The sequence below is a fragment of the Phyllobates terribilis genome, unplaced genomic scaffold (assembly GCF_046119375.1).
Source record: "Phyllobates terribilis strain yellow unplaced genomic scaffold, ASM4611937v1 Scaffold_520__1_contigs__length_1232081, whole genome shotgun sequence".
Lineage (NCBI taxonomy): Eukaryota > Metazoa > Chordata > Amphibia > Anura > Dendrobatidae > Phyllobates > Phyllobates terribilis.
Window position 1 is genome coordinate 60,479 of NW_027363280.1, and position 13,074 is coordinate 73,552.

General features: G+C 47.3%; 1 protein-coding gene across 1 annotated transcript in view; it reads left to right on the top strand.

Moving 5' to 3' along the window:
- LOC141231540 (protein ELYS-like) overlaps positions 1-4,051 on the top strand; it is a 61,882-nt gene extending 57,831 nt beyond the window's left edge. Inside the window, exon 16 of the mRNA XM_073667724.1 lies at positions 98-4,051. Within this exon, the coding sequence (XP_073523825.1) occupies positions 98-278 (181 nt within the window). The 3' untranslated portion in view covers positions 279-4,051. The remainder of the gene's footprint in view (positions 1-97) is intronic.
- The last annotated feature ends 9,023 nt before the right edge of the window (positions 4,052-13,074 follow it).

Sequence of the window (13,074 nt, forward strand, 5' to 3'; positions counted from 1 at the left end):
ATACATAGAAAATGTTAACACATCGTTGTTCACTATAGGCATGTAATGTACTTACTACTCCTGTGCACTTCAACTTGTTACTTCTGGAATATTATAGGGCAGAAGATCACCCTCCTATAAAGATTCAGCTGCTGTCACCCCCAGAAAAGGCAACTGGTGATTCAGAAAGTACAAAGCCTTCATCTTTAAAATCTAAAGCTTCTGATCGAAAGCAGTCCAGGAAAACCAGGAGAAGGAAAATTATATCAAAACCAGTCAATCGCAGGAACATCAGATGATTGATGAACGTTGTTGATTTTAATGTGCTGTGTAAAATAAAATAAACTGTGTAAAATATTAAAATCGGCTCACTGGGAAGAATAATTTATATAAATTATTGTAAATGGTCTTAAAAGCTTGAAGTTTAATATTTCATTAGAATTTTCTTCCCAGACATTTTTTCTATTTTGTATCGTTTTGTAAAAAATGTATCTATAGCTTCTTAATATGTTAAATAAATGAGAGAATTAACAATATTTTACTTTTATTATAAAACTCAGTTTCATTTTCTTAACTTAATCATTGTTTTCCATAATGACTCTCTGAAATTTACTGCATCCTTGACCTTTTTAAGGCAAAGGCCATAAATCCACTTAATGTAAATGTTGCATTTTTTCTGATGTGTTATTTTGTGCACAGAAAGTCTGCTACATTTTAAAGGAACATTCACACGGTTTTTGAAAGTTGGCCCATTAAAAAAAACCTGCAATATCACTTAAATGCTTGAGACTCTTCCTATTCATTTCTATTGTAGAACCTGTTTACTGTTTCTATATGCAGTTTTTTTCCGCTTCAGGTTTTAAAAAATGTTTGGTGGAATAAAAGTGCATGACACTACTTTTGAAGTGGCTTCTGATGACATCCGATCCAAACTACTAGACACTGTGAATCAAATAGCTGCAACAAAGAAAAAGTTTTCAAAACACTTCAATAACTCTTCAAAAATACTTACAAAAATACTTACAAGATTGTCCCATAAACAAAGTGTATTTTAATCAATGTCTATTGGTATAATAATAAGTTCCACAATTTGATTTGTTAAAATGTTCCTGTGCTGAGATAATCTTATAAATGTGCACCTGCTACATACTATTAAATGGCTGTGTCTGATCATACCACAGCACCTTGCTAGGGAAGGATACAAAAAAGTATACGGACAGGACAGCATGGGATTGCAGCGGATTCTTTTTGTGAGGCAAAACATTTCCTTACCTGTTTTATTACAGGAATCAGTTCTTTTGCTGCGTCTCTAGCACTCTGCTCATATTGGAAATCAAGTCAGTGACACCTAATGTCAGCTTACTTGATTTATGATGAACTCCACACCCACGCACAAAGACGGCCACACACTGGACCTCATCTTCACCCGCCTCTGTTCCCTATCTAACCTCTCTAGCTCACCTCTCCCTCTTTCTGACCACAACCTACTCACATTCTCTTCTCTCTCCTCTCCAGGGCAACAATCCCCACTCCACAAAGTTGCATACCCTCGCAGACATCTCAAACACCTTGACCTACACTCACTCTCTGAATCCCTCCTCCCTCTTACAGACATTAGTTCCTTACATGATGCAGATGTTGCTGCCACTTTATACAACACCACAACCGCTGCAGCTCTCGATTCGGTCGCCCCCCCTCACACATACCAAGGCTCGCACAATCAACAGACAACCGTGGCACACCAGCCTAACTGAAGAACTGCGACGGGCCTCCAGGGTTGCTGAACGTAGATGGAAAAGGTCCCAGTCCAATGAGCACTTCATCGCATTCAAACAGTCCCTCACTACCTTCAAGTCCACATTCACTGCAGCAAAACAAACATACTTCTCATATCTTCCCTGTCTCACAACCTTAAACAACTATTGAACACCTTCAACTCTCTCCTCCCCCAGTGCCTCCTCCCTCTCCTCTTATTTCAGCCAAAGACTTTGCCTCATTCTTTAAGTAGAAGATTGACACCATCAGACAAAGCTCTTGCCTAAAGCCCCGACAGCCCCTCCCCACACCTACTCAACCCTCTTCCTCCAAAACCACCTTCTCCACCATTTCTGAAGATAAACTTTCCTCTTTACTCTCCAAATCACACCTCACCACCTGTGAACTTGACCCAATCCCATCCCACCTCATCCCAAACCTTACCACTATCTTCATCCCAACCCTAGCCCACCTCTTCAACCTGTCACTAACAACTGGTGTCTTCCCCTCATGCTTCAAACATGCCTCAATCTCACCCATCCTCAAAAAACCCTCCCTTGACCCATCCTCTGTGTCTAGCTATCGCCCCATATCACTTCTCCCCTATGCCTCAAAACTACTGGAACAACATGTCCACTCTGAGCTGTCCTCCCACCTCTCCTCCTGCTCCCTGTTCGACCGCCTACAATCTGGTTTCCGACCGCACCATTCTACTGAAACTGCACTGACTAAAGTCACCAATGACCTACTAACCGCCAAAGCTAAGCGACACTACTCTGTCCTCCTCCTCCTAGACCTGTCATCTGCCTTTGACACAGTGGACCATTCCATATTACTACACTCTCTCATCTCTCGGCATCACAGACTTGGCCCTATCCTGGATCTCCTCATACCTAACAGACAGGACATTCAGTGTCTCCCACTCACACACCACCTCCTTATCTCGCCCCCTATCTGTCGGTGTCCCCCAAGGTTCAGTTCTAGGACCGCTGCTCTTCTCCATCTACACCTTAGGCCTGGGACAGCTCATAGAATCTCATGGCTTTCATTATCACCTCTATGCTGATGACACACAGATCTACCTCTCTGGACCCGATATCACCTCCTTACTAACCAAAATCCCACAATGTCTGTCTGCTATCTCATCCTTCTTCTCTGCCAGATTTCTAAAACTTAACATGGACAAAATGGAATTCATCATCTTTCCGCCATCTCATTCAACCCCCCCAACTGACCTATCTATCAACGTCTATGGCTGCCCACTCTCCCCAGTCCCTCAAGCTCACTGCCTTGGGGTAACCCTGGACTCAACTCTCCTTCAAACCACATATCCAAGCCCTTTCCACTTCCTGCCGATTCCAACTCCAAAATATCTCCCGGATCCGCACATTGATAAACCATGCATCTGCAAAAAAACTAGTGCACGCCCTCCTCATCTCCCGCCTTGACTACTGCAACCTCTTACTCTGTGACCTCCCCTCTAACACTCTCGCACCCCTCCAATCTATCCTAAGCTCTGCTGCCCGACTAATCCACCTGTCGTCTCCCCCCCACCGCGCTATTCCCCGGCCTTTCCTCTCTGTCAATCTCTCCACTGGCTCCCCATTGCTCAGAGACTCCAGTTCAAAACCATAACCATGACATACAAAGCCATTCACAACCTGTCTCCTCCATATATCTCTGACCTAGTCTCCCGATACATACCCGCACGCAACCTCCGATCCTCACAAGATGTCCTTCTCTACTCCCCTCTGATCTCCTCCTCCCACAACCGTATACAAGATTTCTCCTGTGCATCCCCCCCCTACTCTGGAACTCTCTACCCCAACGTATCAGACTCTCGCCTACCGTGGAAACCTTCAAAAGGAACCTGAAGACCCACCTCTTCCGACAAGCCTACAACCTGCAGTAACCACCGCTGCACGACCAGCTCTACCGTCACCTACTGTATACTCGCCCATCCCTTGTAGATTGTGAGCCCTTGCGGGCAGGGTCCTCGCTCCACCATACCGCTGCACGACCAGCTCTACCCTCACCTACTGTATCCTCACCCATCCCTTGTAGATTGTGAGCCCTCGCGGGCAGGGTCCTCGCTCCACCATACCGCTGCACGACCAGCTCTACCCTCACCTACTGTATACTCACCCATCCCTTGTAGATTGTGAGCCCTTGCGGGCAGGGTCCTCGCTTCTCCTGTACCAGTCGCTGTCACATTGTGTTCAAGTTTATTGTAATTGTTCTTGTATTATACTGCTTTTTCACATGTAAAGCGCCATGGAATAAATGGCGCTATAATAATAAATAACTCTGGAGACTAGTGATTTGGGCAAAAACACTCACTTCTATGATAAAACATAGGGGCAATGTTTTACCTCGCAGAAAGCAGCAGCTGCAAACCATAGTTATGTCATCTGTATAATCGCTTATTCTTCCTTCCTTGGCCAGGAATTGTAATATGTGCTGACCATCTTCCTACTTGGTCAGACACATCAAATGCTGCTACGTACTATATAATGGCTGTAAGTTTACGTCATGGTCTGGAAGGGGTTCTTGACTTGAGCTATGCCTGCACGATCGCCGCCGCAAGTTCAGCTTAATGGGGTTGTCCACTACTAGGACAACCCCTTCTTAATGTTCAGCCCCGATAAAATAAACCTTTACTCGCCTCCCATGCTGGCTCTGTTCCAGTGGTATCTGTACTCTGTCCCAGTGCTGTGATGTGGTGGAATGACACGTGATGCCTGGTGTCACTGTCCCCACCTCCTGTCGAAATGAACATGAAGAGGAAGTCCAGGATCAGCTGCAGCCGGACTTCCGCTTCATGTTCAGTTTGTACGAAGGCGGGGACAGAGATACCAGCGCTGATTGGGCGTCACGTGTCATTACACCGCATCATAGCCCTGGGACCGCGAGGTTTGTTTGTTTATCTGGGCCATACATTTAGTTTAAGAAGGGGTTGTCCTAGTAGCGGATAACCCCTTTGAAGAAGTGCTCCCATCAACTTTTATCCTCTTAATATATTGGAATCATATTGTATAGCACTGTGTACTTATAATTGCTCATTTTACCCAGCTAATTATTCTCTTTTCCATTAGTTCTTCGACATCACGTGATTAAAAACTGACTTAGTGAATCGTTAAAAGTAGTGATGAGCACAAGAGCTCATTAATCAAGTTTGGCCAGGGTGCTCGGGTATGCTCCGAGTATCGTGGGTGCTCGATTGACACGTTTGTGTCCCCACGGCCGCATGTTTGGTGATTGTCCAACAGCCGCGAAACATGCAGCTGCGAGGACTCAAACATGTAACTCGAGCACCCGCGATACTCTGTGCATACCCGAGCACCCTAGGCAAACTCGAGTAACGCTCAGTGGCGCTCATCGTTGCTTAAAAGGATTTAGTAAGTCAGTTTTTAAGTCCTGTGTGTAATGCTGTGGTTGAAATATAGAAATTTACATGCAGCAAAATGGCCCCGCTGTATACGCAGTAGCATTTCTTGTTTGCCGATAGATGCTACTGCGCAAGCGCGGCCGGCGGAGCCATATTGATACAAGCAAAAAAAAATTTCCTCCAGCAAAACGGCTCCCATGTGTGTGCAGTAGCATCTATCGCTTGCCGGCGCCATTTTGTTGGAGGAAAAAAAGTTGCAGCATTATGGTGCTGCACTTGCGCAGTAGCATCTATCGGCAAGCGAGATATGCTACTGCACATGCGCGGGCAGCAGGGCCATCTTGCTTCATGTCAATTTATACATTTCAACCACAGAATTACACATGCAGTATTAAAAATAGGAGGCAGGTTACTGAGGGCATAATGACCTGTCAGAAGGCATACAGTGGAATACATAAGCAGAGCACCAGATAAAGCCCCTCCCCAAAGGCTGCCCCAAAGCCCGAGAATATAATTTTACCAGGTCCTCTAGGGACAGGAAACACATGAGAGGTTAAAAGCCCCCCTTCACCTCACCCTCAGTGTTTTTCCAGTCCCTAGCAGGACAGGACGGTAGAAGACCATTGAAAAGGGTACCTGTGAGCTAGGGAGTTTGGGGGGGATCCATTTCTCCCCTTCCCCCTGTCAAGATGCTCCATGCTGATACCCCACTGGGCGGGGGTCTCTCAGCCAAGTTAGTGGAAGCAGGGGGGCTCCCAACTGCGCCTTTCCCTCTCATAGAGGGCTCTCGGCTGTACGCCAGCAGACTTCTAGGTCTTGCCTGATTGTATTCCAGGGGTGGAGCGCATGCCATGCCTGCCGGCAGTCTTCCGGCCTGCGCGTGCGTTCCGGTAAGGAGGTCATGCGATATCCACCAGACGAACTTCTCGATTCCGGCATGCGCTCCGGGGGCGTAACGCGCTTCCGGGACGCACTTTCATGAGTCGTGGGTTCCAGACTGGAACGCACTCTGGATTTACACAAATGTCGCTTGATTCTGGACAGCAGGGCATACATCCCTGCAAGGTATTGTGGGGGATAACGAGTTGGAATGTGCCACAACCACCTTGACCAGGTAATACTCTATAAAAGGGTATTCTTACAAGTGTGCACATTCTGATACGATGGATTCCAATCCTGCACGTTCAGAAACCAGCAGAGTCCCCGGGTAGTGTGAGTATAGGCCCTGTTTATTGTGCCTCAATCTACTGAAACACACAGAACAAATTTTAAATAAAGTTCCCGTGTCTCCTTCTAAAAAAAACAAGATAGAGGAACCCAGAGGTCCGGATCTTCCTCACGGAAGAAACCCCGAAAATGCTTATGTGGCTCTAAGCGCCAAGATTGCTACAAAAATCAGCTGTGTAAAGAATGCATTGCCAAGATTCTCAAGGAAGAGAAAGCAAACGTTCCTAACTGACATGCGTCCTATAATTAGAGAGGAGGTCCAGAATACAGTCTCCAGCCCCAGACGCCTCAATTGCCCCAGGCAGTGCAGCCCCTCTCCCGCCACAAGAGACCTAGGTGGGAGACGGAGGAGTCATCTGGGGAAGAAGAATATCCAGATTCGGTCTCAGACCAGGATCTAGAGAGGGGGGCGGAGGAACCTTTTTACCATCAGAAGAAATGATAAAATGTATCTGTTCCCGGCTGAGCATACTGATGATTTGCTTAAATCAGTGAGGCAAACTATGAAATTAGAGGACGCTCATATAACCCATTCCATACAGGATGAAATGTTTGAGGACATGGAGAAATAGGGTGTTTCCTGTTAATGAGTACATCAGGGCCATTTTGGAAAATTGGGCAGACACAGAAAAAAGGCTGATTATTCCGAGAGATTTTAAAGCCCGTCTTCCATTCGATCCGGAGGAAATTAAATTATGGGAGGAAATTCCCAAAGTAGACATTCCCATTGCAAAGGTTGCAAAGTAAACGTCCATTCCCTTTGAAGACTCCTGCATTAAAGATGCAATGAACAGGAAAGCCAAGAGTCTGCTAAAAAGGTGCTGGGAATCCTCCACAGCAACCATTTAAAAAAAAACTAAGGCTGCGTGCACACGATGCGTTTTTCATGCGTTTATGCTGCGGAATTTCCGCAGCGGAAACGCATCAAAAACGCATGGTAATCCGCACCCCATGGTCCCCAATGGCATTCCGCAATGTCAATGCACATGCTGCGGATTCTTCCGCAGCGTTTCTGCAGGGCTCATAAATCCGCAGCATGTTCATTAATTTTGCGGAAGCGCCGCCATTGACTTGCATTGAGACGCATAGAATGCGCGTCTGTACATTTGTATAAGCGGATTCTATGCATCTCTATGGTACCCAGTTCTGGAGGAGAGAAGACTCTCATCCAGACCTGGGTACCATTGTACCTGTGAAAAAATGAATAAAATAAAAAATAAAGTTTATATTCACCTGTCCAACGGCTTCTCTCGGCATGCCAGCAGCGCTGAAGGACCTTCGGTGACGTCACAGTCATGTGACCGCAGGCCCTTCACCTCTGTGTCTCGCGATATGCCGGCAGCCGGGAACCAGACAGTAACGAGCGCTGCAGCACACGCCGGGGAATCGGGGGTGAGCATAGCTTTATTTTAAGCATTGTTTTACGGTCACACTATATAAATCCATGCTGGATTTATATAGTGTGACCTAGTTGTCAAGCACTTTCCAAGTGATGCTAATCGCCTGGAAAGCGCTTGTCAATCTGCATGCGGAAACGCATGTGAATCCGTATGTATTCTGCAGGAAAAACGCATGCACAATCTTTTGTAAATCCCATCGTTCCCCTAGGCGAGAGTATACGGGTAAGGGTAAGTTGGTTAGATGGTCTTACCAAAAGGGGGGAAAGGGTAGAGCAGCCCAATTTTCCTCTGGTCCATCAGGCAGACCCTGCTGCCATAAAGATTGGGGTGCTGCTCCGTTATTTTTCTAGAAAGTTGGCAGTCCATAACGGACAACTGTGACAATACAACTTAAAATCTTAATTAGCCAGATGATTCGATTTGTTAATCCAAGAGAAATACCTTATTGTGTTTGATTAGAGATTGCTGGCTGTGTTTTATTAATGTTCTGCTTGCTCGTCAGTTTATGTACACTAATTTATCTTATAAAGTGTCCAGCATTCCACTAATCTCATTAGTATCTCAGGAGCCTCTAACCATTGTTCAAAAATCGTCTAGGCAACTGGTTGAGTTAGTCGGCCCTGGAAGTCTCCAAAGTCGCAGCAGTTCTATCCCAGGCGGGAGGAGAAGGAAGGGTGAGACTGTGTAATGTTGTACCATCTTGGGTGTTTGCTGCGACTCTTCTGTGTGTTTATTGTCTGCTTTGTGGTTCAATAAAGTATTGCCACGCTGTTTTACTCTCACCCTGTGTTGTCTGAGTAGCGTTACGCCCATGGAAGACCCCGGGTCTTCACAACAACCAATGGATTTTATGGACAATAAAGGAAGGGAACAAAATAGACTTTTCCCATCCTCCCCCGCACCATTTTCAGCTTACCCGACAATATTCCGTTCCGGCCTCAGAAAGCCTCTGGCAAGACATAATAAACCTGGAGACACTAGGTGCAGTCAAACCAGTGCATCCCTCAGAACTAGGCCTGGGACACTATTCTTCCCTCTTTTCGGTAATAAAGCCCTCAGGCAAACGCCGTACAGTCATAAACCTCAAACCCCTAAATCAATGGGTGGAATACATGAGATTCAAAATGGAGACAATAGGATCCAGCATCCCATTAATAGAGAAGAACTCTGTAATGTGCCCCCTGGACCTAAAAGATGCATATTACCATGTTCCTGTCCATCCAAATCATCAACAATTTCTAAAGTTCACTCTCTAACAGGAAAACAGTGTACCATTTCCAGTTCACCTCTCTACCATTTGCCTATCATCCGCTCCTCCAATTTTTACAAAAGTAATGACAGAGGTAGCAGCCTTTCTAAGGAAACAAGGTACGATCATAATTCCTTACCCGGATGATCAGCTTCTAGTGGCCGAATCAAGGTCTCTTCTAGTCCAACAGCCAAAACAGGTGATCGAGACCTTAAAATCCCTAGAGTGGTGCATCAATTGGGAAAAATTGGACCTCCAGCCATACACCAAAAAGTGTTCCTAGTATTGCTCTTAAATTCTCATCTTCAAAATTCCTCCCTGCCTCTAACAAAAGAGGAGGAGATCAGTCTAAAAATACGGAATTTCCAGGAAAGGAATTCCACCTCAGTCAGGTATTCCATGAGAATCCTAGGCCTAATGACTAGAGCCGGCGTCAGCACCTGGCGTGTCGGGGCCCTGAGCAGGCGGGGGGGGCCCACTCGTGGTCGGGCACCCAGTCGGGCTATGGCCGGAGGAGAGCGGTGCCAGCGCCCGCCATTCTCCCCTTCTTGCTCAGGGCCCCGGCAGCCGGATGCTTACCTCTCCCCGTGCTTCCGCAGGTCCACTGTCTTCCTGCTGTGCGCTCCTTGTGACGTCTCGGGTCAGAGGGTGCGGTGACGTCTTTCCACCATGCCCTCCCCTGAGCCGTCACAGGCAGCATAGAGCAGGATGACGCCGGCGACGATGGAGTCCAGACCTGAGCAGCGGCAGCAGGTGAGGAGGAGTGAGGTGAGTATTTGATTTTTTTTTTTAATGTATGGAGGCATGGGGCATTATATTGGGGGGTGACATCCTGCATGGGGCATTATATGGGGGGTGACATCTTGCATGGGGCATTATAAAGAAGGGGGTGACATCCTGCATGGGGCTTTTAAAGAGAGGGGGGTGGTAACCTGCATGGAGCATTATAAAGAGGGGGGGTGACATCCTGCATGGGGCATTATATGGTGGGGGAAAGGGACATCCTGCATGGGGCATTATATGGTGGGGTAAAGGGACATCCTACATGGGGCATTATATGGCAGGGGGAGGTGATATCCTGCATGGGGCATTATATGGGGTGTGACATCCTGCATGGGGCATTATATGGGGGGGAGTGACATCCTGCATGGGGCATTATATGGGGGGCAGTGACATCCTGCATGGGGCATTATATGGTGGGGACAAGTGATATCCTGCATGGGCCATTATATGGGGGGAAAGGGACATCCTGCATAGGGCATTATATGGGAGGGAGAAGTGATATCCTGCATGGGGCATTATATGGGGGGGAGTGACATCCTGCATAGGGCATTATATGGGGGGGAAGAGACATCCTGCATGGGGCATTATATGGGGGGGGAGGTGATATCCTGCATGGGGCATAATATGGGGGGTGACATCCTGCATGGGGCATTATATGGGGGGAGTGACATCCTGCCTGGGGCATTATATGGGGGGAAAGGGACATCCTGCATAGGGCATTATATGGGAGGGAGAAGTGATATCCTGCATGGGGCATTATATGGGGGGGAGTGACATCCTGCATGGGGCATTATATGGGGGGAAGAGACATCCTGCATGGGGCATTATATGGGGGGCAGGTGATATCCTGCATGGGGCATAATATGGGGGGGAGTGACATCCTGCCTGGGGCATTATATGGGGGGAAAGGGACATCCTGCATAGGGCATTATATGGGAGGGAGAAGTGATATCCTGCATGGGGCATTATATGGGGGGGAGTGACATCCTGCATGGGGCATTATATGGGGGGCAGGTGATATCCTGCATGGGGCATAATATGGGGGGTGACATCCTGCATGGGGCACTATATGGGGGGGAAGTGACATCCTGCATATGGGGCATTATATGGGGGGAGTGACATCCTGCATGGGGCATTATATGGGGGGGACAAGTGATATCCTGCATGGGCCATTATATGGAGGGAAAGGGACATCCTGCATAGAGCATTATATGGGGGGGAGAAGTGATATCCTGCATGGGGCATTATATGGGGGGGAGTGACATCCTGCATGGGGCATTATATGGGGGGGAAGAGACATCCTGCATGGGGAATTATATGGGGGGAGGGACATCCTGCATAGGGCATTATATGGGGGGAGAAGTGACATCCTGCATGGAGCACTATATGGGGGGAGTGACATCCTGCATGGGGCATTATATGGGGGGTGACATCCTGCATAGGGCATAATATGGGGAGGTGACATCCTGCATGGGGCATTATAAGGGGGGAACAGTCTGCATAGGGCATTATGTGGGGGGAACAGCCTGCATGGAGCATTATATGGGGGCCAGTATCCTGTATGGAGCGTTATAAGGGGACCAGTATCCTGTACAGGGCATTATTTGGGGGCCAGTATCCTGTACAGAGCATTTTATGGGGGCCAGTATTCTGTATGGAGCGTTATATGGGGGCCAGTATTCTGTATGTAGCGTTATATGGGGGCCAGTATTCCGTATGGAGTGTTATATGGGGGCCAGTATTCTGTATGAAGCATTTTATGGGGGCCAGTATACTGTGTGGAGCGATTTGCTGGTTTCTGAGCTATTGTGGAATTTACAATAGATATCGGTCATGTAATGTAAGAAGTGAAATCTTTGCATTGTACTATACCTATATTTCTCTGCGTTATCTGTGCATCATGAATCGTGGTATGTGGGGCCCACTGAGACTCTTTCGCCCGGGGCCCAGAAAAACCTGGAGCCGGCCCTGCTAATGACGTCCTGTATCCCAAGTGTAAGATGGGCCCAGGCTCTCTCAAGGCCCTTGCAAAAGGCAATCCTGTCGACGTCTGGCCTGGACAAAGGGATGAGACTGTCGGCAGAACTAAGATCTTCCCTTTCTTGGTGGACATCCCTGTCGAACCTAAAAAAGGGCGTAGATTGGATCCTTTTACCCTCCAATCGGATCACTACAGATGCCATTCAGAAGGGCTGGGGCGCTGATGTAGAGGGCCGTTATCTTCAGGGCACATGGTCTCCCGTGGTGCAAAGAAGATCATCCAATTTCAGAGAGTTACATGCAGTCTGGGAAACAATCCAGCAATGCCAGGATTTGGTTAAGGGATGTCACATAAAGATCTTCTCAGGCAACAGTATACCGTCTCCTTCCTAAGCCGGCAAAAGGAAAGTTGTTATTAGCGGAACACATCTTCCGGTGGGCAGAGAAAAATGTTCTTTCAGTGTCAGCGGTCCATCTCAGGGATCCAAAAACAGAATAGCAGATTTTCTCAGCAGAGAGAGAATATGGTCCTCCAAGTGGGAACTGAACCCAGAGATCTTCCAGCAAATAGTCCAGAGATGGGGCATACCCTGCATAGAATTATTCGCAACCAGGAAGAACAGTAAACTTCAGCAATTTTTTTCTATGAACCCAAAGGACAATCCGGAGGGAGTGGACATTCTATCTCAGCCCTGGGTAATAGGCCTTCTGTACGCCTTCCCTCCGATTCCGCTTATCTCAAGAGTATTGACAAAAGTCCGAGAAGAACGGGCGACTTTAATTCTGATAACTCCCTACTGGCCCAAGAAGAACTGGCTCCCGATCTTACACCACATGTCTCTGGATTATCTATTCAGACTTCTGGACAGAGAGGATCTACTGTCTCAGGGAACCCTATTGCATCAGGACGTTCACTTCCTTGAATTGACTGCATGCATCCTAAGTTCCAAAAGCCTCTCAGATCGGGTAATAACAACTCTGCAGGCTAATAGGAAACTGATAACGTCAACAATTTGTACTTTCACAGGACAGTCAGTTCTGGACATTTCTTGTCCGCATCTCCCTAAAATCCTGGAATTCCTCAAGCAAGGATTTGACAAAGGATTGAGACTAAGCACATTAAAGGTACAGATCTCTGCCCTAAGTGCCTTCCTGGACTACTCCCTGGTAGACCACCCGTGGATATCAAGATATACTAGAGCTGTTACTCCCCTAAAGCCTGCCTACAATTAGTAACCATGTCCCATCATGGGATCTAATTCAAGTGCTAGGAGCCCTATGCAAACCTCCTTTTGAGCCCCCCCGAACAGGTG